Source organism: Gekko japonicus, unplaced genomic scaffold (genome assembly GCF_001447785.1).
Source record: "Gekko japonicus isolate JY-2015 unplaced genomic scaffold, Gekko_japonicus_V1.1 scaffold691, whole genome shotgun sequence".
In the NCBI taxonomy this organism is placed as follows: domain Eukaryota; kingdom Metazoa; phylum Chordata; class Lepidosauria; order Squamata; family Gekkonidae; genus Gekko; species Gekko japonicus.
In genome coordinates, this window is record NW_015175990.1 from 360,838 (window position 1) to 388,291 (window position 27,454).

Genomic DNA, 27,454 nt, shown 5'->3' on the forward strand with positions numbered 1-27,454 from the left:
CTTTCGTCTGGGCGTTTGCTTGTGTGCGAGAGCCGGCTGTTGAATGTTTGGACTGTTTATGGCTGTGAATCCGACGGGAGTTTTGTAAAACGGAAAAGTTTGAATTGTGACAGCGAGAAGTGCCTGGCAAGCGCTTATATAAGTCAGCAATTGCAAGGAGGACCCATAGAGAGTTTGGGAGTGGATATAAAAGCGAAAATGAAATTAATACCATTCTCAAAATTGGGGACCTCCGGTAATGGCATGAAAAGAAGAGGATTTATAGTGCATGAACTGAGAGTATTAACAACCCGAAGGAGGATCTAACAAGCCGGAAGGAGAAGACAACAGAGGAAGCTCCTCCACGTCAGCGATAGTAAAAGTACCCAGCACGCAAAGAAGCGATTCTGAATGTGCACAGAAGAGATTTTCTTTTATTAACAGAAATTCAAAGGAACATTACTAACATACTAACAGAGAACTACATGTGACAGGACTAAGAAAAGAAGTTTGACAACACACAGAAGAAGCACAAGAAGATTAATTGGACATTACTAACAGTTTAATTTACCAGTTTATATATCACTCAGCTTTCTCTTACTCCCACTGTCTACCCTTCCCATTTTTTCTTTTAAGCGAAATACCTCCCCTTTTTAGGGGAGCCAATAAAATCTTTATATATTAAAAAAAAAACGGCTGGTCGCTGCTATGAAAACCATGGCGGCAGCCATGTTTTCTCCTCCTCTGCGCTCCCGCATCGGGGCACAACGTCAACACCCCCACGATTCGCCGTCCATCAGGGGTGAGCGAAGAAGCCTCTTGCAACTTTGCCTCCCTCCAGGAAGCAAAGTGGGGCTCCCCCATTAGCGTGGGGGGCTCCAAAAGAACGCAATGGGATTGGGCAGCTCGGAGAAAGCCGAGACCCGTCCACTTGTGGCGCCGCACCGGAAACCAGTCTCCAAAAAGTTTTTTAAAAGGTTTATTACATCTCTACCCTCCTGTCAAAACTCCTGTCGTTCCCTGGGACCTTCCTCTAGTTCTTCGTCAGCTCACGAGGAAACCCTTTGAACCACTCGCATCTTGCGACCTGAAATTCTTGTCATGGAAGACGGCCTTTCTGATTGCTGTCACCTCTGCAAGGCGAGTTGGAGAAATACTGGCTTTCAGACACGACACGCCTTACTTGTCCTTTTTGCCAGATGGTGTCCGCCTCGTCCCTAACATCTCATTTCCTGCCAAAGGTAGTGTCAGAATTCCACCTACAGGCAGAGGTCTTCCTCCCGGATTGCTTTCCGGCTCCGACATCCTCAGAGGACAGACTGTTACACACCTTGGATGTGAAACGTGCGCTCCTGTTCTACCTGAACAGAACCCGTCCAACGAGGCATGACTCCCAGCTGTTCGTCTCTTACGCACCAACAAGGCTGGGGACTCGCATCACGGCTCAGTGCCTCTCAAAGTGGATTGCGGGTCTCATCCACCTCTGCTACCTGATTGCCAAACAGCCATTGCCTGGCCCGATCAGGGCCCATTCAACTCGAGCTGTTGCAGCTTCCACTGCCTTCCTCCAGGGAATTCCCCTGATGGACATTTGCAAAGCCGCTACGTGGCCCACGCCTAATACCTTCATCAGGCACTACACCCTAGACGTCCGCAAAAACTTAATACCAACATGGGACGTTGCATTTTATCTTCGGCTACGCAGTAAGGACCTGCCAGCACCCTCCTCCAGGTAGGCCACTGCTCACTAATCTTCCATGGGTGTGAAGCACAGAGACCACGTCGAAGATAAACAGGTTGCTTACCTGTAACTGGTGGTCTTCGAGTGGTCATCTGTGCATTCACACCACCCGCCCTCCTTTCCCGCTGCTGTCAGTTTCTACATTTTCAATAGGGGTTGATTTGCGGCGGTTTGAAGGAACTGGCGGGATGTCCGCGCCGTCCCCTGGGCATGCGCGGTGGGGTTCCTGCGCATGCCCGAGGTCTGGGCGTGAAAATCCGTTAAAGAGCTTGCTACAATGCCGATCGATCCAGCACGTGCGCACTAGATCCCATGGGTGTGAATGCACAGATGACCACTCAAAGATCACCAGTTACAGGTAAGCAACCTGTTTTTCTCTCTATTGTATAACTGTTAATTACGGCTATACCACCCTGAACACGCCCGATCTCGTCTGATCTCGGAAGCTAAGCAGGGTCGGGCCTGGTTAGTACTTGGATGGGAGACCGCCTGGGAATACCGGGTGCCTACTGCTCTTCTGTTTTATTGCTTTTTGGAGGATAAAGGAATGCAAAAGTTTTCACTTTCACTAAAATGTTTCCAATAGTGCAGGGATGACTCGACAAAGCACTGTAAACTAACAGTATTTTATATGTTCAAACAAAAGAGAGTTCATTAAACTTTTATCTGACTTCCATTTAATTTCTGTTGTTTTACTATCTGTAGAAAAAACAGAACTCCCCAGAAGCTCTCCCTTTTGGATACTGATACTGGAACAGTTGACAATTTTGGAAGTTTGGCATGCCTCCAAATTGCCATTGCCAGTTCATTTGATTTTGGCTTGAAATTATTTCTTCCTGTAAAGTAGTTAAGGGCAGATCAGAATTGTATCTGACGAAATGTTAGTGTGAGTACAGATCTACAAAGCATCTAAGCGTACATTTCTTAATGAGAAATGAAAAGATTTTTTTCTGCTTTAAAGCTTTACCATTTTCATTGTTTTGTATGTCAAGAAAATCAGTTGTGTTATCTAATTAGGAAAGTCAAGATCTAAAAACAAGACCTTTCTGAGCAGAATTTGGGCTCCAAAATATTGCACTAACAGAAGATAGATAAAGAATGGATATTTTGTCTTGTTTTTAAATCATGGCTGACTCATGAAATGTAGTTTCCTGGGTTGTGTTTTTATGTTGTTTGGGTTTTCACTTTCAGGATTCCAGAGAGAGGTCTGAGAGAATGGAGAAAGATGTTGTCTTCTGTAGCAATAACTGCTTTGTCCTCTACTCAGCGTCCATGCAAGCAAAAAATTCAGAGAGCAAGGTAAATTCACAAGCATGTTATTGTACTGGGGACTTCCTGAAGCCGCTGCTTTAATGAAAAACACATTAAATTTTAATTTAAAAGGTCCATACTGATGTGGTTAGTCATGTGGTTTATCTTTCAAAGTTCTGTAGCTTTAAATAGCAGGGCTAAAATACTTTGTTCAATTCAAATTATTTTCTGCAAGTTTTGTCCTTTAGTTATCTTCTAATATAAACATATAGTGTTAATGTGACTGTACTGGGATCTGGTCCAGATTTTTCAGTTGTATTTCAGGGCCTCATCCAGTAGGAGTTTCTCCGATGCTGGCCTTGCAGAAGTTCTTAAATGGGGATCCATATATACCCCACCATATACATAACAGTGTTTTATCATAGAGATTACAGTTCTTGTAAAATGCCAATTCTCTTGGCTCCTTTCTCCAGAAACAATTTGCTGCTCCATTTTTTTTAATCTGTTTTAAGTCCTCTGTCTTTAACTCATGGATGATTGAAGTAATTTTGTGGGCAAGTTTGATGCTGTCTAATTTAAAAAAGCTTACTTATCATTTAGTATAAGACCCGATATTAATAAATCAAGTGAACAGTCTCCAGTTTTTTACCAACTGTAGCTTTTCTCCCGTTAACTGCATCTGGCCTGAAAAGAATACCGCTTGAATGTGTGTTTCCTGACTTTGTACTGAAAAGCTTTCTGTTTTTCCCCCTGCAGGAATCAATTCCTTCCTTACCACAGTTCCACATGAAGGAGGCTCCCCCCAAAGGGTTCCATCAGTATAACAACAACATCTCCACACTGGATGTGCACTGTCTCCCTCAGTTCCAGGAAAAGGTTTCTCCACCATCATCTCCCCTTATTACCTTCCCTCCCGCTTTTGAAGCAGCTAGGGTGGAGCCAAAACCAGACGAGCTGAAGGTAACCGTGAAACTCAAACCCCGTTTGAGAACAATACCCAATGGTCTTGATGACTGTCGACCATTAAATAAGAAGTGGAAAGGAATGAAGTGGAAGAAATGGAACATACAGATTGTGATTCCTAAAGGAACCTTCAGGCCTCCTTGTGATGAGGAGATAGATGAGTTCCTCAGGAAACTGGGCACAACCATTAAACCGGATCCTGTACCCAAGGACTACCGAAAGTGTTGCTTCTGTCATGAAGAGGGTGATGGGTTAACAGATGGACCAGCCAGACTTCTTAACCTTGACTTAGACCTTTGGGTCCATTTGAACTGTGCGCTTTGGTCAACGGAGGTCTATGAGACACAAGCTGGTGCCTTAATAAATGTGGAGCTTGCCCTGCGGAGGGGCTTGCAAATGAAATGCACGTTCTGTCACAAGATGGGCGCCACCAGCGGCTGTCACAGGTTAAGGTGCACCAATATTTATCACTTTACCTGTGCCATTAAAGCACAATGCATGTTTTTTAAAGACAAAACCATGCTTTGCCCCATGCACAAACCAAAGGGAGCTCACGAGCAAGAACTCAGCTATTTTGCAGTCTTCAGGCGGGTCTACGTCCAGCGCGACGAAGTCCGCCAGATTGCCAGCATTGTACAACGGGGGGACCGAGAACACACTTTCCGGGTGGGAAGCCTTATCTTCCACACTATTGGCCAGCTGTTGCCGCACCAGATGCAGGCCTTCCACTCCTCCAGGGTACTCTACCCTGTGGGCTATGAGGCCAGCCGGTTATATTGGAGTACACGGTATGCCAACCGCAGATGTCGCTACCTGTGTTCTATTGAAGAGAAGGACGGCCTTCCCCTTTTTGTGATCAGGATTACTGAACAAGGCCATGAAGATGTGGTTCTTACCGACTCATACCCAAAAGGTAATGCATTAATCTGTGATAGATCAAGATGGGTAGCGGTGTTTGTCTGTCTGTAGCAGTAGAAAAGAGCAAGAGTCCAGTAGCACCTTTAAGATATTAATCTGTGAGTATCGTTCCAGGATTTCCTTCTCTGTCACCTTCTTACCACATTTATTTTTTACCTTCATGTGGCATTTTCAGGTATCTTGGTCTTTGTGCTGGGTTAGGCTAAATTAACGTGAATATATTAAGTGTGATTCACTTCATTCCACTGAAGGCAATCAAATACCTGTAAGTATTAGTTGGCCACAGATATCTCCATCCGCTCTTGCAATTACCTTACAAAGGGAGGCAAAAGTGAAGGCAGTCTGTAATAGGCAAGGCACGTTTCTACACATAACACTTGTAGCAAATTGCAGATGCCCACAATCACTATCCGTTGTGATGATTTCATACTGTTTCCCCATATGGACGTGTGCTACAGGAAGTCTCTTCAGTGTAGAGCTATGGACATATGTGTGCTCCTCATACATTTATTTCTTTATTCAATTTATATCCCACCCTCCCCGCCGAGGCGGGCTCAAGGCGACTAACATAGCATTCCATGAGATACAGTACAATTAAAAGCCTATCAAAACATATAAGCAAATCGCATAAAATAACTGTAATTTAAAATATACCTAAAAGCGCTAGAACATATCCAAATAAAACAAGAGCAAACAGTCTTTATGGCCTGGCTTAGATGGTCGTATAGTTCCAATAGCTTCCACACCAGCTTAGTTCTCTCACTTATTGTGCGGCAGGCACAAGCTGGAGATAGCGCTGGTAAGTCAGGGAGTGGCTGGAGATAGAAGAGGGTAAAACCAGGGCACAGGGACACTCCTCAGTATATAATGTGGCTCCTAATCAGACGCCTGGTGGAAGAGCTCCATTTAGAGGCCCTGTGGAACTGTAAAAGGTCCCACAGGGCCCTGATCTCTTCCAGGAGCTCATTCCACCAGGATGGAGCCACTACCAAGAAGGCCCTGGCCCTGGTAATCGCCAGCGTAGTATGCTTGGGGCCTGGAAGTGCCAGCTGATTTTGCATCCCGGATCACAGTGCTCTCCGGGGAACATGTAGGGCAAATGTGGTTTTCCTTGCACAGCTGAAATCAGGGTAAAGAATTCATGAGAGAAATGTGCCATCTTCCTCCTCTGCATTCTAGAGCATATCATAGCACTACATCCAAAGTGGCCATGTCCTTCAGATGGTATAAAACCTGAGTCAAGACTTTTGTTCTTTTTCCTGAAGTTCTTTGGTCTTCACTGTAATTTTTTTCCTTTGCAGGTGTTTGGGATAAAGTCCTGGATCCTGTTGTTGCTGTAAGGAAGAGTTCTGAAATGCTCCAGCTCTTTCCTGCGTATCTGAAGGGCGAAGACCTCTTTGGTTTGACTGTCTCTGCAGTGGCAAGAATAGCAGAATCTGTGAGTGGCCTCCTCAGCTCTAACAACTAGGCTGGCTCTTGACCTGTTCTTGCTTGATACTGACCAGCCAAATGACCCCCAAATGACACTTTCGGCAATGCAAGCTGAATGGGGTGGCATTTGGCCGGCCGAATCATATTCGGCTCAATTATACCCTATGGGGACTGTCCCCATAAGCTATAATAATACCCCCCTTGAAGGGGGGGTCCTATCACTGAAGGGAAGGCAATTCAATGAAGGGAGTGTGCCGCCTCTGCGGCGCAACTGGAGTTTTAAGGTTTAAATCCCCCCCCCATTGCGCCACAGAGGTGGCACGCTCCCTTCATTTGAAGTGGTTGAGCCAGGGAAGGCCTGCAGAGCCCCCCCCCCGCCTTCCCTGGCACGCCCACCAAGGCGGGCGAGCCAGGAAGGGCCTGGGAGGGTGCAGGGAAGCATTTAAATGCCTCCCCCTGCCCAGGAAAGGGATTTCCCGAATGGAAGCCGAATATACAGCATCCATTCAGGGAATCTCTGTTCAGCCATCCAAATCAGATTAGAGAATCTGATTCAGCTTTCGGTGGGCTGAATAATGCCTAATAGTATCTATTCAAGTCTTGGGATCCAGTAACTTCATTAGTGATATCATCAAAGGCTCATTCAACTTAATGTGATACACACTAATATTAAGTGCTAGTTATGACCTTCTGTCATTTTCGTTGTCCCAGTCCAAAGAAAGTTAGGCTCTTCATTGTCCTGTTGAAAATAATGGCGTTTACTGCTCAGTAACTCCCACTATGATGAATGATGCTTATTCCCGGAGAAGGGTATATAGAATTGCAGCCTATTATCACTCAGTTAAGGGCTTCAGGTAGGTTTGAACCATATTTAAGCATGTTTGTCTTTGGATTCATTCCAGCGGTGCAGTAGAAAGGATTGGTCTCCTGCTGCCAAAATAACAAAGACTTTTGTGGCACTATGGGGGGGAATTACTGCAAACGGAGGTCAGAAACCCCTGCTCAGAAAAGATAGTGCAGCGGTGGGAAAACAGCAGAAGAGGGCCTATGGAGAGGGCCTGTGGCTCAGTGGCAGAGCCTGTGCTTTGAACTGGAGAGGCTGGGGACTGAACCCGGGACCTTCTGGGCGCCAAAGGCTAGGCAGTAGCTCACGTGAAAGACCTCAGCCTGAGACCCTGGAGAGCTGTTGCCAGTCAAAGCAGACAAGACTGAGCTGGAAAGACCAAGGGTCTGGCTCAGGACGAGGTAGCTTCTGGTGTGCTCATGATTAAGGGGTGCAGTAACTTTCCTATGAGAAAAGTCTAACGAGGCTGGAGATTTCAGTGTAGAAAAAAGACAACTGGGTGCGGGAGAGAAGTTAATAAAATTATGCATGGGGTAGAAAAAGTTAATGGAGAGAACTTATTCCTCCCTCCTCTGTAATACTAAGACTCAGGGGGTATGCCGTGAAGTTGATGGGCAGTAGATTCAGGATGGACAAAAGGAAATACTTTCATGCTCAATGAGTACTTAAGTTAGGGAATTCACTCACTGCCAGTGGACAATAGTGATGGCCACAGCTGTAGATGACTTTAAAGGGGTACTGGACAGATTTATGGAAGAGAGTTCCATCAATGTCTACTGGCCATGGTGACGAAAGGGAACGTCCATATTCAGAGTCCATTAACCTTTGAATACCAGTGGTAGGAGGAACACGTTGGACTCTGTGCCCTATTTGTTGGCCATTCAACTGGCTGGCCATGTGCAAAACAGGATGCTGGGCAGGTGGACTGCTAATTTGATGGAGGAAGGATTTTCTTATGGCAACTGTCTTAAGATCCCAGCAATGTATGGAGAAAGGTCGTCTGTAGTTCCTGTTGCCCTTTTTGTATAGTATGCAGAGGGCTTGTGATACACTTTCTTTCCTGAGCTGCACATTCTCTTTTTGAGGGAACAAAGTTTGAGTTCGGTGGCACCTTTAAGACCAACAAAGTTTAATTCTGGGTATAAGCTTTTATGTGCACCTATCTGATGAAGTGTGCATGCACAGAATTTAACTTTGTTGCTCTTAAAGGTGCCACTGGACTCAAACTTTGTTCTGTTGCTTCAGACCACCACTACCACTTGACTCTATCTTTTTGAGGGAGGTTGTAAAAAGGATAAGGAAGCAAATTAGCAGGTTAGAGATGGGGTGGAATTGCCTCCCCATCAGTGAATATGCGGGTGTATGTGTGGTGGAGTGGACAAGGGGACATCCTCTGTGTTCAACACCCTGTAAAGAATGACGGTGAGTCTTGTGAGCAGGATTTGGAAAGGCAGGCTTGGGAACCTGCTTGTAAAGGAAAACCAGCAAGAAAGGTGAAAGGTTTGCAAAGCACTCGGTCACATGCTTGCAGCAGAAGAGCAGCTGCTGTGGTTCTTAAGCAACCTGCTGCAAGCACACTGGCCATTTCTTTGACTGTTTCTTCTGCATCCGCACTGACGTGATTCCTTGGTGTACTTTCAGCTTCCTGGGGTTGAGGCTTGTGAGAATTACACCTTCCGCTATGGCCGAAACCCACTCATGGAACTTCCTCTGGCCATCAACCCCACCGGCTGTGCCCGCTCTGAGCCGAAAATGAGTACCCATGTCAAGAGGTTTGTGTTAAGGTATTTTCTTTTAAATTCACATAGTACAGCCCAGGGTTTATAGGCTGCGTAAAATATTTGTGCTTCTGTGTGCTGCTTACAAACCCTGTTGTCGTCGGCTGTGTATGTGCATGTCCAAGCCAGGGAAGCTGCTTTGTCGTCTCTGCTAGCTGGCTTTGAATGTCTGTCTGTCTGTCATTAAAAAAATAAATAAATTCAAAATGCATAAAATTCAGAGAGATCTTCAGTTCTCCTTGTATGTCTCTTCTGTTCTGTGACCCATCACTACAGGCCTCATACCCTGAATAGCACCAGCACTTCAAAGTCATTTCAGAGCACAGTTACCGGAGAACTGAATGCACCTTACAGTAAACAGTTTGTTCATTCAAAGTCCTCACAGTACCGAAAAATGAAGACTGAATGGAAATCCAACGTGTATTTGGCACGTTCACGTATTCAGGTCAGTTACAATATCTCTGTGTCTGGAAGGCATTGATTCTTGGGACTTGTTTGTGCTGTTTGTCTTTGCCAGTGTTAAAAGTTATTAACGTTGTCATCTAAACTTTTGGCGCCCTATCCTAACCCCTGCCCCCCAGTACAGTAGCACCTGTGTGCACTTTGGTCCTCAGGTGTTCCCAGAAGGAGCTTTTCAGGCCCAAGGTCAGTATATCTGTTGTTAACTATCTTTACAGGGCCTGGGCTTATATGCTGCTAGAGACATTGAAAAGCACACCATGGTCATTGAATATATTGGAACCATCATCCGCAACGAGGTAGCCAACAGGAAAGAGAAGCTGTATGAATCTCAGGTAAGGCAGCTTGCCTGCTGTTTCAGACATTCGTATGGCCTGACAAAGATTTAGAGGAAGGTGGCGTGAAAATTAGTGAAAGGAATATTAACAAGTAGAGGTATGCAAGTGAGGCTACTTTACTGGCAGAGAACAGTGAAGATTTGAAATGACTGCTGATGAAGGCTAAAGTAGAAAGCGTCAAAGCAGTATTACTGCTGAACATTAAGAAGACAAAAGTGATCACTACTGGAAAATTATGCAACTTCAAGGTTGATGATGAAGAAATTGAAATTGTTAAAGGTTTTTCTGTTCCTCGGCTCAATTATCAGCCAAAAGGGAGATGGCAACCAAGAAATCAGGAGGAGGCGGAGACTGGGAAAGGCAGCCATGAAGGAACTAGAAAAGATCCTTAAGTGTAAGGATGTGGTGCTGGTGACCAAGCTCAAGATAATTCATGCCACAGTATTCTCCACTCCTGCGTGTGGGTGTGAAAGCTGGACAGTGAAGAAAGCTGGTTCTTCCAATGCCACATTTCAAATGAGGGTTTTACAGCTGCCATGGACTCCCAAAAAGACTGATAAGTGGGTTCTAGATCAAATTGAGCCTGAATTCTCCCTGGAAGCTAAAATGACCAAACTGAGGCTATTGTGCTAATGCTGAATTTCCCTTCCCTGTATAACACAAGAGGCTGCACCTGTGAGAGTCTATCCAGAGATCATGCTGTGGCCGTAGGTAGGGATTAAGTGTGTGCCTGTGAGAGGGCTCCAAATTAATAAATAGTCTGTGGCTGGGTGTGTTTGAGCCTCAAAAACCTGTCAGTTGCCTTGTATTCTTGCTACCTTTGCACACACTTACAAAAACAAGAAAGCTGTGCTTCCTGCGGTGTGTAAAATACACACACTTCCACTTCCTTAGGGAACCAAAGGACTCTGCCCAATTCCAAATTTAAAAACAAAACCCCACACAGCCTTGGAGCAAGCCCATGTCACTCTGTTGTTTGAATGACTGACTTTTCTTGGACCAATCTGACAGCATCTTCTCTCCTCTTCCCCCCCCCCTAGAATCGTGGGGTGTACATGTTCCGCATTGACAATGACCATGTCATCGATGCCACATTGACGGGAGGCCCTGCAAGGTGGGTGTCTCTACAGAAATGGCGATCTCGTTCTTGGAGACGAGCCACGTTCCCCCTTCACTGGCTCTTCTCCTGCTTAACTTGCCGTCTTCAGAAATAGCCTTCAGTTTCTAAGGTGGCCCATTCAACATTCCAGCTTTCAACTGAAATATGAAACTGCCTTATTAACTTGCTATAGTTTTGACTTTGCTGCTGTCTTGACAGATGTGTAGCTGTAAGCTGTTGAGGTAGTTCTTACTGAGAGCACAGTGGTTATATGTCTGTTTTATAGTAAAATCCATTTACATACTCTGTAGACTAATACAAATGTTGGGTTTCCCCCCCCTCCGTAGGTATATTAACCATTCCTGTGCACCAAACTGTGTGGCTGAGGTGGTCACCTTTGAAAGGGGACATAAGATTATCATCAGCTCCAGCAGGAGAATCCAGAAAGGAGAAGAGGTGGGATTTGTGTCTTTATTTACAGAATATGCTCAGTTTCTTCTTCCAGGTCCCTTAGTCGAAGCTGCAAGATTCCTGTCCACCAGCTTTTTTTTCCTTTTAGAAGTTTGCTGAGTTTCTGCTCCAGCTGGTCAGTCACAACTCACTGTATGGCTTTCAGCAACCAGGGTGGAAATCAGACTGTATATTTGGTTGCCATTGTAAATAATGGCTGGATAGAAGGAAGCCTGTTCAGAGTGCTGGACTGTTAAGATTTCTAGATTATTGTAATAAGGACCTGCATGCATCTCAAAACGCTTACTGCTGTAACACAAAAATTATCTAGGATGCTATAAAATGTGAGGATACTACTACCTTGTGTAGCCCCACCCCACAAATGAGAAAGTTAACCATGCCAAAAAGAGAAGGCTATTCAGTTGGGCACTTTCAAATGTTTCTCTGCCCGAAACTTGGTCCCCAGGTGAGGATTCTGGTTCATGAGTCTGCACATCGGTTTCAGCCCTGAGTTTGCAACAGCAAGACGACCTGTATAAAAGCTCTTGCTCCAATAACATTGTCATGGCTTCTGTGCATGGGGACTGCACAGTTGCAGGCCAGCTGCGGAAGAACAAACAAGCTTTGCAAAGATCTTTCTAGCGCTAGTGTCTTCCTTTTCCTAGCCAAAGGGTCACATGACAGGGGTGGGCGAGCACTCTTCCCTCGGTTCTTTCCTTGCCGCTGTGAGGAGAGCACGAGCCTTTTTCTGTGTTTTTTTTCCTTCCCTCAGTGAGTACTGAGGGCCTAAATGTGAAAAGCGTGGAGCCAAAATGTCCCAGAACGATGACCATAAGTCATGCCTACTTTGTTTAGGCAAAGGGCAGAATATGGCTTCATGCCCAACCTGTGCCAACAGACCCCGAAGGCAAGAGATGGGAGAGTGGTCAGGCTTAAAGCTCCCTTGTGGGAGAAGGCGCTGGGTGCCCCAGACCCCCAAGTGGAGAAACAGGCACAATCCGATAAAAGACTGAGTGCTCCTTCAGTAGCATCAGCACCAACTCTTATCGACCTCAGCACTGACCATGCTGCCAGACCTTACCCACACAATGTTGGAGCCGCCTTTGAAAAGGTTAAAAAAGAAGGCTAAACACTGAGACCACCAATTGCCTTCTCCTCGGCATCAAGTCTCAAAGTCTCCTTGACGCCGAAAGTCTACTTCACCTCGACACTGTACTTCCCAGTCATCCATGGCTGCAGTGAACTCTTATTCTGTGTCGAACTGCTCCCATTGGAGCCAAGCATCGACTCCGCATGACCGTTCCTCAATGTCAGCTTGGCATTGAGTTTTGCCACTTCGGCTGGTTCACCTCTTACCCATCCCAAGGCTTCGTGGGACTAACAGGGCCAATGTGTTCCATTTCCATGGCCTGCTTTTAATCCACAAAACCAAGGAAGAGCCAAGGATAAATGTGTACCCAGCCATTTATCTATGGGAGACGCAGCTTCCCTCCTGTCCAATCCCGAGGAACCAGTGGATCTGGACTTGGAAGCAATGCACCTTCTAAGCTGTGGAGTCTTGTGAGCAGAAATTCTATTTTGTGAGCTACTGGCATTAAAGTTGTGAGCAAACGATTTGGCTATGCATAAGTTAGTTTGCTCTGGAGCCATCCTTCCTGCGCTAAGACAAAAATGTGTGAGCCAGAGGCTAAAAACCTGTGAGCTAGCTCACACTAACTCAGCTTAGAGGGAACACTGCTTGGAAGCTGAATCTGAAAACACATCCTTACCTTCACATGACGATACAGTTAGCAAACCTTCAGCTCCCTCTCCAGCTGAAGATTTGAAGTCATATTCTGAGCAGTTGATTCATATGGCCAAATCCTTGGGGCTCAAATACATGTCCCCAGAGTCTCAATCTACACTCCCCATTATGAAGGTCTTATATGCTCCAGATTCGGGACCCATCACCCTACCTATGTTACAGGGTATTCATGACATTGCCATGTGTATTTGGGCCAAAACTTCATCCACTGCAGCTTCTGCTAGGAAGCTAGAAAAATTGTATAAAGTCAGGGAAGATCGAGCCAGTTATTTCAGCATGCTCAGGCCTAATTCCCTGGTCTCTGAAATATTCCCCACCAAGGGTAGAGCTGGGACACACTCTGTGCTTTTAGACAAGGAAGGCCATCAGCTGGACTTTCTGGGGTGACAAATTTATTCTTTGGGTGCCATGGGACTTTGTGTCTCCAATTTCACTGCTGTTATGGGTCGTTACCAAATGTTGTTATGGGATTGTATGGGCCAGTTTGTCAACTTCCTGATGATAAAAAAAAAACCCTCACCAGGGTATTGCTCCTGGAGGATCAGAAGTTAGAGAAGCAACAGTGAAATGTAGCTGATTGTCACAGCAGAGCTCTGTAAACGGATCGTCTTACGCAGGCACTCTTGGCTTTAATCTTCTGCACTCCCGCAGGATACTAGGGCCAAAATTGAGGACCTTCCATTCTAAGGTCAAGAGCTGTTCAATGTGCAAACAGATGATGTCCTAGATCACATTTGCAAAAACAAGCTCACCACTAAATTCGGTCCTTGCATCTATCGGCTTGGCCGATTCTGCACGGGGGGGGCTTTTCCCAGAGGGTGACAGTTGTTATGATTGCCTGTAGGAGACCCTCTGCACATAAATCCTGTGCTGCTAAATGCTCGCAGTGGGCAATGCAGCAGGGACTTGACCCCGTTAATTGTGCGTTGTCAAAAATGTTTTGATTACTTGTTGTTAAAGGGCAGAAGTGTAGCCTCGTCTTCTGTTAAGGTTCTCACCTAGCTGCAGCCAGCTTTTCATAATGCTATTGGTATGTCTTCAGTATTTTCTGCTCCAGAATCCAGGAAGTTCCTTAAGGGTTTATATAATTTGTACCCTCCTTCTGTCTGCCCTCTCCCGCAATGGAGTTTGTCTCTCCTCTTATCCAAATTAATGCATAAACCTTTAGAGCCCATGGCCACGTCTGAGTTGTCATTTCTTTCCTATAAGACCACCTTCCTAGTGGTGATCACCTCTGCACATAGGGTGGGAGAGATGAGCCCTTTAAGCCGTGACCACCCTTTACCAAATGTCATGCGGACAAGGTGGTCCTGAGACCCAGGCTGGACTTCTTGCCCAAACTGGTTTCTGAATTTCACAACCAAGATATAGTTCTGCCAGTTTTCTTTTCTTCCCCTACATCTGCTGCTGAACAAACTCTGCACACACTAGATATGAGACGAGCACTCATCTTTTATTTAAAACGTACAGAACAGTTTATAAAGGACAAACACCTTTTTATTTGCTTTAAAAGGGTTAATAAAGGGAAGGCAGCGTCACCTCAGTTAGTGTCTCGGTGGGTGATGGACACTCTCAAAACAGCATATAGTGCAGCTGGATTGCCGTGTCCCATTGGTATCAGAGTGCACCCCACCAAAGCACAGGCTTCGTCAGCAGCCTTCCTGACCCGGTTGTCGCTAGGTGATGTCTGCAAAGCAGCTACCTGGTCCACCTTAGTTCAGCACTACTCCATGGATGTGAATGCTCAAAAGGAGGCAGCTGTTGGGAAAGTGGTTCTTCACTCTTATCTCTGGCTAATCAGCCCACACCTGCCTCCTCAGAGAGTGAGCTTGTTGTCTCCCATGTGGGGCTGCACAGAAGCTACAACGGTGAAAACAGGGTTGCACTTACCTGTAACCGTAGTTCATCGAGTGGTCTTCTGTGCAGGCACATATCCCTCCCTCCTTTCCCCGCTGTAGGTAGTTTATCGTTTCATGTCGATTTTAGTCCTCACAACGGCAAAGGGAGAACTGAGGGAAGAGTGCTCACCCCACACTGTGACCCTGTGGGTGGGAAAAGGGATACACTGAAGATGGGGGTGGGAAAGAGCACTCTCTAGCTCTAGAAAGATCTTTGCAAAGCTTGTTAGCTCTTCTGGCCTGCAACTGCACAGTCCCTATGTGTGCCTGCACAGCAGACCACTTGATGAAGTGGTTACAGGTAAGCGCCACCCCATTTTCTTACTTGTATAAATATAATCTGAACTGATTCTTGATCATTTAGTTCCAAACATATCATGTTACAGATCAAAACTGCCATTCACCCTTGTCCTGATTTGGGGAAGTATTCCATCATGGGTACTGTGCTAATCTCTTCCTTCATTAACGGCAGCCATTTAAAATCCAACAACGTGGTGAAATGGAGAATGTATTTATCCACAGATGCAAAGGTTGGTGGGTTTGGCATTTGCAAGGCCCAGAGCATCTAACCGCTCTCCTGACAATTACTGTCTTTCAGCTCTGTTATGACTATAAGTTTGATTTTGAAGACGACCAGCACAAGATTCCATGTCACTGTGGAGCTGTAAACTGCCGGAAATGGATGAACTAGATGCATTCCTTGCTGTCTCAGAGGGTTGCGTGTCCCAAGAAGTGATGTTTGGGGTTGGGAGGGTGGGACGCGAACGCAGATCACTTCCGTGAGAGTAACACTTTCTTCGACTCGCGTGTCAAGCAAGCATCAGAAGCGGAAGCTGGAACTGCCTGGCTGCCCAGGCGCACAGAGGGGAAGCCGATCCCCAGACCGGTCCAGTGCTTTTGACCTTATGAACTCACTGAGGAGAAATCATTGAACTTGGGCAGAAAAAGCTCTGGCTGACCTGCTGAAGGGCAGTGGGGCACCAATGAATGTAGACTGAAATCACCAGCGAAAGGGAGACGTCCAAAGTGCTGGCCACAGCCTTACTTATTAAAGGGGCAGGCCCTCTAAATACAGAAAAAAAAAATTAAAATAAAAGTAGACACCACTGAACAAGGAATGTACTGAAATGACTTCCTTAGGGATAGAGCTAAGGGAAAAAATAACTTGCACTAAAATACATTTAAAATACTTGATTCCATGAGTCAGTTTATTGTAGTTTTTGATTTCTGTAAAATAAGAGAAACTTTTTGTATTTATTATTGAAATAAGTGAATGAAGCTATTTTTAAAAGGAAAAGTTAGAAGCCAAGCTGCTGCTGTTACCTGCAGAACTAACAAACCTGTTACTTTGTACACAAGTGTAAATATTTTGAGAAAAACATTACAGTATACAAAAAAAAAAAATAGTAATTGACCAAATGCTACCAGGCTCTGCAGAAGTTCGGGTGCTTATTATAAAACTCTGATAGGGATGTTACAATATGATCTTGTGTATTATTAAACATGCCATTACAGATGTTATGGAATAACCAAAATCTCAATTTAAAGAGAGGTTTTACTTTATTTTTTTAATCTTTAAAGCAGGCTCAATTGTGATCTATTAATGAACTTTTTAAAGTAACCCTTAAGACTGGTAGAGAGCATGTATATTACAATTATGACTTTTGTAGATGTCTGAGGAAATTTAGACTGATTTATTTGTATTATATTGTTACATCCCTATTTCTTAAATCAGGTTTTTTTGTGCTTAGGATTTGTGATAACTGTGAATAACTGCTAAAACCACCCAAAATAGAGGCTGAACATTTTCCCCCCAGCAAAAAAGTAGTGGGGATTAGATGACCGTTCACTAAAATCATGTAATGAAACTAGAAATGTGTAGTGAGAGCATAAGTCTAATACAATAGCTGCCTTCTTTAAAAGTAAAAGGAAAAAATTAGGTGTAATTGTGTCTTCAGCTGCAGGACTCTGGCAATAGGGTTTTGGAAAATGTAATTTAAAAATGTGTTTGTATGGATTGTTTTGTTTACATTTCTTTTAAAAATAAACACTGTTTGTGTTTGCTTGTAGAAACCTAATCAACATTTTGAACCAGGTTAGTTTTTTATTTTGTACTTTAAATTCTGGTACTGACACTTCACAGTCTAAATATTAAAAAAAATGAAGTTTTTGTGTGCACAACTAAAGTGGACTGTAAAACTGTTGGTATATTCAGTGATACAGTTCTGAACTTGTAATGTATATGGCATGATGTATTTTTATCTTACAGAATAAATCAATTGTATATATTTTTCTCTTGATAAATAGCTGTATGAAATTGTTTCTTGAATATTTTTCTTCTCTTGTACAATATTCCAACATCCTACCAGTATTTGTCCTACAGGTTTTTTTCTGTTCTGTATAATAGTATCTAATGTTGACAAAAATGAATTTTTGAAGTATACAGAGTGTTATGGGCTTTGAAATTTGTGGAAACAGATTTAGAAGATCAGCATTTACAAATAAAATATTTTACATCTATAAAGCACTACTTTCTATATTTTCCTTTTGGGAACGTCTATTATTGTTTATATCAGGATACAGTAGATCTTGCGTATGCTACTTCCACAGACCCACAACCACTATCCCACAAAGTCTGGGGCAGTTCTAAGTTAAAATGATATTTTAAGCAGCCCCAAGATTTCAGTAAAGTGATGTAAACTGCTTCGAATCCCCACTGTGGAGAAAGGCAGGGTATAAATGAAGTAATATGTAATAATTATTGTATGGCAGTGTGTGTAGTACACCCAGGAGATCCTAAGATTGTCTGGCAGCCAGAGGTTCAAGCTCTTTTAGCGTTATGCACCATTTGGTGGCAAGCTAGATTTGTTTTTAAGGCAAGAGACGTTTCAGAGGTGGTTTTCTATTGCCTGTCCCCGTGCTATTTCTTGATGGTTGTCCATCCAAATACTAACCAGGCCTTAGCTTCTGAGATCTGACGAGATCGGGCTATCCTGGGCTAAATGAAGTAAATCATAACTACAGTCAAAGATCAGGAGGGCAGATAAAAGGTAAGTTGGTGGGCGAAGGAGGCGGGGAAAAGTGAGAGGATATGGGGGTTGCCAAGAAGAAGGGGAAAAGAAAGACACTGGCGACGGGGATACAGGGGAAAGTAAGGTTCCCTTGCAAGTTCTTGAAGGTTCCCAACCATGCAAGTGAGCCCAGCCCAGCTGTTGGCACTGCACAACTGGACCATAGTTTTCTTGAGGGCTGTGGGGGAGGGGGAAGCTGGGGTATATAAAGGGAGGTGGACTGTTGGGTAATAAGGAAGCAAGAAAATGGGAGAGGGAATATTGGGGGAGGGGAAAATGAAGTACCCCCTTAAATCCTTGCAGTTCCCCAGCTTGTTACAATTCCAAATGGCACCATAAAGTATATGGTCAATAGATATGCAAATAGAACCAGCAACAGATAGGGCAGATTCAATGTTTTTGATGTTTTATTCAAGTTTAAAAGCCTGTGGGCCATATACCACCATTTAAGAATAGTAACAAAGCAAACAATAGCCACATCAACAGTACAAATTTTGCTGTGGCTACTCAGAAATAAGCTTATGAATGGCCACAATAGCTGAGTATTCGGTATTTTTGCTCTGTGTGTGTGCACGCATGCGTGCCTGTAAGTCACGGTGACCTCTGGTGACTCCTACTGGGGGCATGGAGGACATTCAGAGAAGTGGCTGGAGAACCTGCCTCTGGCTCCCAGCCCTGGTATTCCTTGGAGGTCTCCCATCCAAATTCTAGCCAAGGACGGCCCTGTTTAGCTTCCAAGATCTGACTTGCCTGGGCTATCCAGAGCAGGTCCACAGTAGGTGAATATTTTGATAACTGTTTCAAAAGAAATTTCCCCCTGGCCTCAGCATGTTTCGGGCAATAAAGAAAGACATGCATTAATGAGTCAACAGCTGATAAAGAGTAGTCACAAAAGTGCTGTTCTAGAGATGTCCTGAGAAAGCAACCCTTCATCCGAGCTGCGGGTAATCCAGTACAGCATGTAATCGTATATGACCATCTCAGTTTAGGAACCGTCAACATGTGAAGATAGTGCGGAGATTCAAATTCAGCTGGATATTTATGTCCTATGTAAAGCAGAGAACATTTCCTTCTGGTCCCAGTCCTGTTTATGTAATGTCTCAATGAGTAGCTCTCTTTTCTTCTTTGTTAAGGGGCTCAAAGGCCTCACTGGGAACAGTCGAGTGATTTGAAAATCTTCAGCTCTGTTCCACAAAGACCAACAGCACTCCTGGGCTGCTGATTGAGGGAGAGCGGGGAGATCTTCATTGTTAAGCAATCTAAATTTAAAGTTAATGATTGCTTTGCACATCAAAGTGGAAATATTTGGAAGACGCAGTTCAAGCCGTATGACCATGCTTAGACCATGACAGATTCGACTGGAATAATAATCCCCAAGTATTTAAATTTATTGACCACTTGCCTAGAATGTACATCGATTTTCCAGCTTTTGATTAGTCTTTCTTTGGATTTTGTGAATATCATTATTTTGGATTTATCATAGTTGATCTCATGGCTACAATGGGTTGCAAAGGCTTTTATTGCTCATTTTAGATCAATTTGTGTGATTAAATCATAACTACAGTCAAAGATCAGGAGGGCAGATAAAAGGTAAGAACCTTCGCCATTTATAATTGTAGGACTTCCGCATAGTAGGTTTCCTGGAATTCAACAGAACGCTACGCGGGTGGAGAAGCCGGTGACGTTATTCTCCATGCCGTCAGTTTCAATTGTGGTTTGTCGTGATGGAGGAGAGGGGAGTTGGAGAGGAGGAGGAGGTCCTGAGCCGGAGGGAATTGATGGTATATTCCTTCTGATAACTCGAGGACTGTTGAAAACCAAGGTTGCCTTGGCCACCATGGGGTTATTAAGATGCAGTCCGCACCGTCTCTGAGTATTTTCCGGACCACTCTCAGAAGCAGAAGTAGGGGAGGGAACAGGTAAAGAAGTCCCATGGACCAAGGGTAAAGGAGACTGTCTCCCAGAGATTGTGGGTCCCTGCCTCCTCGACTGCAGAACAGAGGACACCTTTTGTTGGTTCTGGTGGCAAAAAGGAACAAACTGAGGAAAAAATCCAAAGAGCCGTGAGGCAAAATACCAAAACACGCGAACCGATCAGACCGACGAAGAAAAAGGTCTTTCCAACGCGGCGGTAAGAAAGGAACTGGCGGGATGTCCGCGCCCTCCCCTCTGGGCATGTGCAGTGGGGTTCCTGCGCATGCCCGAGGTCTGGGCGCGAAAATCCGTTAAAAGAGCTTGCTACAGCACCGATCGATCCAGCGCGTGCGCACTGAATCCCATGGGTGTGAATGCACAGAGACCACGTCGAAGATCTGGATGACGTTCCAAACGCAGTGCAATGACAGAAATATCCCGTAACCCAGATACAAAGGTGTTCAAATACAAGTTGAAAAGATGGGGTGGAAGGATGCAACCCTGTTGTACTCACCTCTGGACAGAAATTCAATTAGATACACATCCCGAGTTATTTAGCTTGACATATAATGAATTGCCTGTATAGAGATTCATAATTAATTTCAACCATCTAGCAAGCAGACGACCAGCATAAAGCTTGTTCCATAAACATGCTTGGGACAATAATCAATGAATGCTGCATACAGTTGTCCGTGAGCATCTATCAAATATTTATCCATGAGGCCAACGAATACAAGAGTGGCCTCTTCGGAAACCTGCTTGCTCATCACCTATAATTTTTTCCTCGTCCATACATCGGAGCAGCTTCTTTTGCATGGAGGCTGCATACAGCTTACTGATGACTGTCAGAAGACTTATTGGTCTGTAGCTTTGTGGGTCCATTTCATCACCTTTTTGTATTATAGGTGTAATAAGTGAAGAATTTGAACTCTTAAAAAGTCATCAGGGGATTAAAAACTCCCCAAAATAACAGAAACAGTGTCTGTAGCTTTAAGAGAAGAATGTCCACAAAGTGGTCAGCAGCCATTTTGGAGGCTGTCAGACAACCACAACAATATTACTGATCCTTCTAAGCCTTAATTTCTGTAAAACAAAACCTGAGGGGACAGGGAACACTTGGAGACCAAAAGAGCCCTGTGAAAGGTGCTGCAGCCTTTCTGTCATTTCTGGAGGCAAGAGGACTCACTGGGGACAGGCCCTGTAGTGATCGCTGGAGACTTGCTACCTGCACAACTGGGCCTGGCCCCATGCAACTTGGCCAGGCTTTGCCAAGGGAAGGGAAGGAGCAAAAGGTGAAGAGGACAGGTAAAGTTAAGAGAACAGGTAAAAGTAAGTTATCTGGTGGAATTAACCAGGGAAGAAGAGAAAGAAGGCTGAGAAGGGGAGAGGCTATGGGGGCTGCTAGGGAAGGGATAAGAGGAAAAAGTAGGTGTGTGGGGGGGTGAGAATCCCCCCATAAGCCCATGTGGGTCCCCTGCTGGTTCATTTCTAAATTCTAGCAATATTTAGAACATCAACACTGAAATCCTTTCATAAAGTTGTTCCCTGATTGTAACATGCATGCTGAATACATGAGATTTCTTATGTAAGTAATGCTCTGGCAGGCAAATAAATAAATAAATAAATAAAGGCAGAAGTGTATTTGCTTACTTGCATCTTGCTCCATCAATGTTTTAGATCCATTTCTGCAAACTTCATGGCACAGAGGCTAAGGACAGCAGACCACGAGGCTACCAAATAAAACACCGCATTTCTTCTAAAATGGCATTTCCAGAGAGCCCCCAAAAATAAACTAAGAACTTTTATTTTAAATACTGCAAGACAAAACCCAGAATCTTTTAATTATGTAATAGGTTAATTTTAAAACTAAATTAAATATACAAATGATTTTAAGATAAAAACATCATCGTTCCAGATCAGCTAAAATAATTCAGCCATTAAAATGGAAAACACGAGCAGTACCATGATACTTGTGCAAGAACAGGCAGGACAGGGTTGCGGGTCTCTTTCAGACAATCGGAAAAGATCATTAGTTAAATCCCCCGCTAATTAAATTACACTGGTTTAATTATTATGTAGCATTTTTCTGAATGCAAGGGAACTCCAGGAAACAGTTAGTTAATTGCACTTCTACCGGTGTAGAGAGGTTGCAATGGAGCTGCCAGCCCCTTTTGTTTCAGCCAAACATCATAGCCCACTGCTGGCTTTCCAGACTGCCATTAAAAATAGTTTCTTTAAAATACTCCCAATGGGAAACAGCAGCTCTAGGAGTGAAAGCTTTCCAGACGTCCAGTTCAAATGACCGCTAGTGAGAGAACACCACTCTGCTGACACTCAGCTTTCCAGACGCCACTGCTGAGGAACAGAACCGTCACAAATGGCCATGGTCACGTATCCTTTGATGCTGAGGGGGTCGACAACCTTCATGCACTGCCCAACGGACACCTGATAGAGTCGACCGTTTTTCTGGAGAGAGAAGGATATCAAGGAATAGTTGAGGTAAGACAGCTTAAAAGTCGTGTGCCGCTATAAGGCTATTCTGAATGCTGTGCCAGTGAGAAGAGGTGATCTGTCTGGGGCATCAGCATTTACTCAGATTCCAACAGCAGCAAGCTCTGCATTTAAAGTCTTACTCGAAATCGACCACAGCTTATTTAAAGGTCAGGGACTGAAGCTTCCGTGCACAATCCCAGAATCCTACTCAGAACTATCCAGCGGGGCTTCCTCCCAGGGAAACGTTCTTACTGTCAGTGCATTTGCCCACATTCAGTCAGTCGCTGTTCTCCAGCACTGGCCCAGGACTTCCACAGCCTCCCTCAAAAAGAGGCTCAGCTGGGTATCATCTATATCGATGGCACCTCAGCCCAAATCAATGAATGGCTGTACTAAGCATGGGGAAAGCAGGTTGCTTACCAGTAACTGGTGATCTTCGAGTGGTCATCTGTGCATTCACACCCATGGGATCTAGTGCACACGCGCTGGATCGATCGGTGCTGTAGCAAGCTCTTTTAACGGATTTTCGCGTCCAGTCCCTCAGGCATGCGCAGGAACCCAACCGCGCATGCCCAGAGGGGTGGGCACTGACATCACGCCAGTTCCTACAAACCGCCGCAAATCAACCCCTATTCAAAAATGTAGAAGCTGACAGCAGCGGGGAAGGAGGGCGGGTGGTGTGAATGACACAAATGACCACTCGAAGATCACCAGTTACTGGTAAGCAACCTGCTTATCTTTGTCGTGGTCTCTGTGCTTCATACCAATGGGAGATTAGTGAGATTAGCGAGCAGTGGCCTACCTGGAGGAGGGTGCTGGCAAGTCCTTTACTGCGTAGCCGAGGATAGAATGTGACGTCCCATGTTGTTACTGGTGTTGGTATGGACGTCTAGGGCGTAGTGCCTGATGAAGGTGTTAGGCATGGCCCACGTAGCGGCTCTGCAAATGTCTTGCAGTGGTACTCCCTGGAGGAAAGCAGTGGAAGTCGCAACAGCCCTGGTAGAATGAGCCCTGATAGGGCCAGGTAATGGCTGTTTGGCAAGTAGGTAACATAGATGGATTAGACCTACAATCCACTTTGACAGGCGCTGGGCCGTGATGCGAGTGCCCAGGCGTGGTGAAGCGTACGAGTCGAATAGTTGTGAGTCTCGTCTGGGCGCGTTCTGGTGAGACAGAACAGGAGAGCCCGCTTCACGTCCAAGGTGTGGAGTAGTTTGTTTTCCGCTGATGTTGGATTTGGGAAGAAGTCAGGGAGGAAGACCTCCGCCTGCAGGTGGAACTCTGACACCACCTTCGGCAGGAAGGAGATGTCCGGGACGAGGCAAGGTATCGTGCCGGAAAGCCAATATCTCTCCCACTCGCCTGGCAGAAGTAATGGCAATTAAAAAGGCCATTTTCCACGCTAGGAGTTTGAGTTCGCATGTTGCGAGTGGTTTGAAGGGCTTCCTCGTGAGCTGGCGTAGAACTAGAGGAAGGTCCCATGGAGCGACTGGAGTTTTGACAGGAGGGTAAAGGTGAAGCAAACCTTTAAAAAACAGTTGGAAATTGGATGTGCAAACAAAGTACATCCATCAACTGAACATGAAAAGCTGACAGAGCGGCTAAGTAAACTCTCAACGAAGAGTGGGAAAGTTCCGAGTCAGCTAAGGAGAGAAGGAAACAGAAAACTCTTTCGAGGCCAGCTGAAGTTGCTCGAGGGGCATCACCACCCAGAAAAGAACAGAATCTTTTCCATTTATAGTTGTAGGACTTCCGAGTAGTGGGCTTCCTGGAATGTAAAAGGACGTTCACTACACGTAAGGAGAAGCCTGCGATTGTATCTGCCATGCCGTCAGTTTCAACTGAGGTATGTTGTGGTGTAGGACAGGGGAGTCTGAGAGAAGGAGTAGGGCCAGGGCCAGGGGAACTGATGGTATATCCCCCAGGATAGCTCAAGGACCATTGAAAACCAAGGTTGTCTTGGCCACCATGGTGTTATGAGGATACAGTCCGCGTTGTCCTTGAGTATTTTGCGGACCACTCTCAGAAGCAGAGGTAAAGGGGAAAACAGGTAAAGATGTGTTGAGGACCAAGGATAAAGAAGGCCGTCTCCCAGAGATTGCGGGTCGTTGCCTCCTCGACTGCAGAACAAAGGATACTTTTTGCTGTTCCTTGTGGCAAAAAATGTCAACTTGGGGAGCTCCCCACCTGTGGGAGGAGGTATGTTGGGTTCATCCCCCACTCGTGAAGGCTGAGTCCTGCTCGACTTAGATGGTCTGCCTCCACGTTCATGTGTCCCAGGATGTGAGTGGCCACGAGGAATACGCCGTTGGTGATGCATAACTCCCACAAATTGATTGCCAGGGTGCAGAGGCGTAGAGAGACAGTGCCCCCGTCTGTTGACGTAGGCTACTGCTGTGGTGTTGTCCCTTGGGACTGTGACACATTTCCCCTTGATTAAGGGGAGGAAACTGGTTACAGCGTATGGTATGGTCAGGAGTTCGAGGAAGTTTATGTGTCGGTTCCTCATGTGTGTGTTCCACTTGTCTCCAAAAGAAAGGCCAATGCAGTGTGCACCCCACCCCATCAGGGAGGCATCAGTCATGATGGTGACCTCGGGTGACGGAGGGTGGAAGGGCACTCCCTGAAGAATGTTCGAAGGGACAGACCACCAAAGTAAAGAGTCCTGTATGCTGGGAGGAGGGGATAGGACGACAGTGTGTGCGTTCTTCGACAGGTTGTAGTTGCGAATGAACCATAATTGTAAGGGGCGCATTTTGAGTCTTGCAAAGACGAGAACCAACATAGTCGCAGCCATGAGACCAAGCAGCTTCTGGATTTGGAAGGCAGTGGGTACAGACGACGGTGGCCAGGGAAATGATGTCTGCGGCCCTGTCTGGAGGTAGGTAAGCCATGCACATGTGTGAGTCCAGGATAGCGCCAATGTGAGTCCAGGATAGCGCCAGTGTATTGTATTCGCTGGACATATGGGTAGACAGACACCCCTCGGAAACGTAGGAAAGCCGCAACCACAATCATAGTCTTTGTGAAAACTCTCGGGGCACTGGAAAGGCCGAATGGTAGGGCCGTATGTTGATAGTGGTGTTGGCCAATAGCAAAGCGGAGGTATTGGCAGTGGAAGGGGTGGATAGTGAGGTGGAAATATGCGTCTTGGAGGTCTAGGGTGGCCATCCAGACGTGTCTGCAAAGTAGTGGCATGATCTGTTGTAGGGAGACCATGCGGAAGCAGTGGTAGGTCACAAAATGGTTCAGTTCTGAGATCTAATATGGGTCGATAGCCTCCGTCTCTCTTCGGGACTGTGAAGTATCGGGAGTAAAATCCCGTCCCTTGGAGGTGTGGTGGTACACTCTCGATGGCTCCCTTCTGCAGAAGGACAGAGACCTCCTCGAGGAGAGGTGGGGAAGGGGCCGTGGAGACAACGACCGGAGTGTTGGGAGGGCGAAGCTCGGTAGGCGGGATGGTAGGCGGGATGGAACTGAATCTTGTATCCTTGGGTCAAGATGGACAGGACCCACTCGTCTGAGGTGATGAGACGCTAGGCATGGATAAACGGAAAGAGACGGGCATGAGCTGACTCGGCGACAGGAAAGTCAAAAATTCTGCTTGGAGGGCTTGGGCTGTTTGGTGCGGGAAGCCTGTTGTCCGGAACCGAACTTTGGCTTTTGGTAGGCGGGTTTTTGGCCTTCCGAAGACATTCTCGGTCTCCATCTTGTGTCCGGAGACTGATGAGTTGAGGTACGTCTCTGCCAGGACCTCGACCAGGTGCGGGGACGGTATTCTTGCCTCGCAGAGGATGAGACTCCTAGCACTCGAGACGCCTTAATGCTCTTATCCAACTCTTGTAGAGTAGAGTCAGTTGCTGCATTGAAAAGCCCCAGGCCATCGAAGGGGAGGTCTTCCACATAAGATCTGGTGTCTAATGGGAGATTAGTGTTGCGAAGCCAGGAATGTCTTCTGAGAGCTATTGCCAAGGCCATGGTTCTTGAAGATGCCTCGAGGACATGTTTGGTAGTGTTGAGCTGTTGTTTTGCCAACACCATGCCTTCCTTTTGCAAGAGTCTGGCTGCCTGGAGTTTATCATCTGGGAGATGGTTGAGAAGCTCTGAGAACCGTTCCCAGAGAGTATTCTGATACCGGTTCATACAGGCTAGGTAGTTAGTGGCCTTGACTCCCAATGCCCCTGTGGAATAGAAGCACCTGCCGAATGCATCTAATTTTTTAACTTCCTTATCTGAAGGTGTTGAATGCATTTTCTTGGATTTGGAAGAAGATGTTATAACCATGGAGTTTGGCTGAGGGTGTGAGAATAGAAACTCGGCCTCTGACTCTTGGACCCTGTACATGTGGTCAAGTTTTCTTGTGGAAACAGGAGCAGATGAAGGTTTGAGCCATGGAGACTTCGCTGCCTGTAAAAGAACTGATGACATAGGCAATGCCAAGGTGGAAGATGTATCCAGCTGAACTATATCGTAAACTGAATTCGTTGCTTGCGGATGTTGTTGGACGACATAGAGGCCTAAAGAGTGGGCCATTCTTTTTACTAGATCAGTGTACGAAGTGAGGTTGTCAGATGGAGATACAGGTAAATCCTCCGCGACATCCTGATTTGGAGATGCATGGTCAGGAGAGGTGTGAGCCTCAGAAGCATCCGTATCTGAGTCCTCTTCAATGAAATCAGAAGAATCGTGTTCTGCCGTGTGGACCGAGGTGTCTTGTTGACAGACTACGGGTTTAGTTTGGATGACAGGAACGACAGGTTTTGGAGTGACGGGAGGATTAATAGGAAGACTTGGTTCCATGGCATGGTGGGACGGTTCGACTACAGGAGGACGTGACAGAGATGCTGAAGGTCTCGACTTGTGAGAAGACCTTGACCTATGAACAGAGCAGGACGAATAGCAATCCCACTCCGAATAGCCCGCAGGAGTCAACCACAGCATGGATGGTGGATAAGCCCCATACAGGTACCGCAACTGTCTTTCATCCCATGCCATTGGTGGAGGGGGGGGGCGGAAGACTCTT

General features: G+C 45.6%; 2 protein-coding genes across 2 annotated transcripts in view; one reads left to right on the top strand and one right to left on the bottom strand.

The window, feature by feature from the left end:
- Positions 1 to 15,677, top strand: part of KMT2C (lysine (K)-specific methyltransferase 2C) — a 110,689-nt gene extending 95,012 nt beyond the window's left edge. Inside the window, exons 41-49 of the mRNA XM_015426350.1 lie at positions 2,912 to 3,019; positions 3,728 to 4,847; positions 6,154 to 6,290; positions 8,769 to 8,911; positions 9,182 to 9,350; positions 9,583 to 9,699; positions 10,743 to 10,816; positions 11,149 to 11,257; positions 15,552 to 15,677. Of these exons, the coding sequence (XP_015281836.1) occupies positions 2,912 to 3,019; positions 3,728 to 4,847; positions 6,154 to 6,290; positions 8,769 to 8,911; positions 9,182 to 9,350; positions 9,583 to 9,699; positions 10,743 to 10,816; positions 11,149 to 11,257; positions 15,552 to 15,644 (2,070 nt within the window). The 3' untranslated portion in view covers positions 15,645 to 15,677. The remainder of the gene's footprint in view (positions 1 to 2,911; positions 3,020 to 3,727; positions 4,848 to 6,153; positions 6,291 to 8,768; positions 8,912 to 9,181; positions 9,351 to 9,582; positions 9,700 to 10,742; positions 10,817 to 11,148; positions 11,258 to 15,551) is intronic.
- A 6,250-nt stretch (positions 15,678 to 21,927) lies between these two features.
- The window catches only part of GALNT11 (polypeptide N-acetylgalactosaminyltransferase 11), a 52,576-nt gene continuing 47,049 nt past the window's right edge, over positions 21,928 to 27,454 (bottom strand). The window contains exon 12 of the mRNA XM_015426346.1: positions 21,928 to 22,404. Within this exon, the coding sequence (XP_015281832.1) occupies positions 22,273 to 22,404 (132 nt within the window). The 3' untranslated portion in view covers positions 21,928 to 22,272. The remainder of the gene's footprint in view (positions 22,405 to 27,454) is intronic.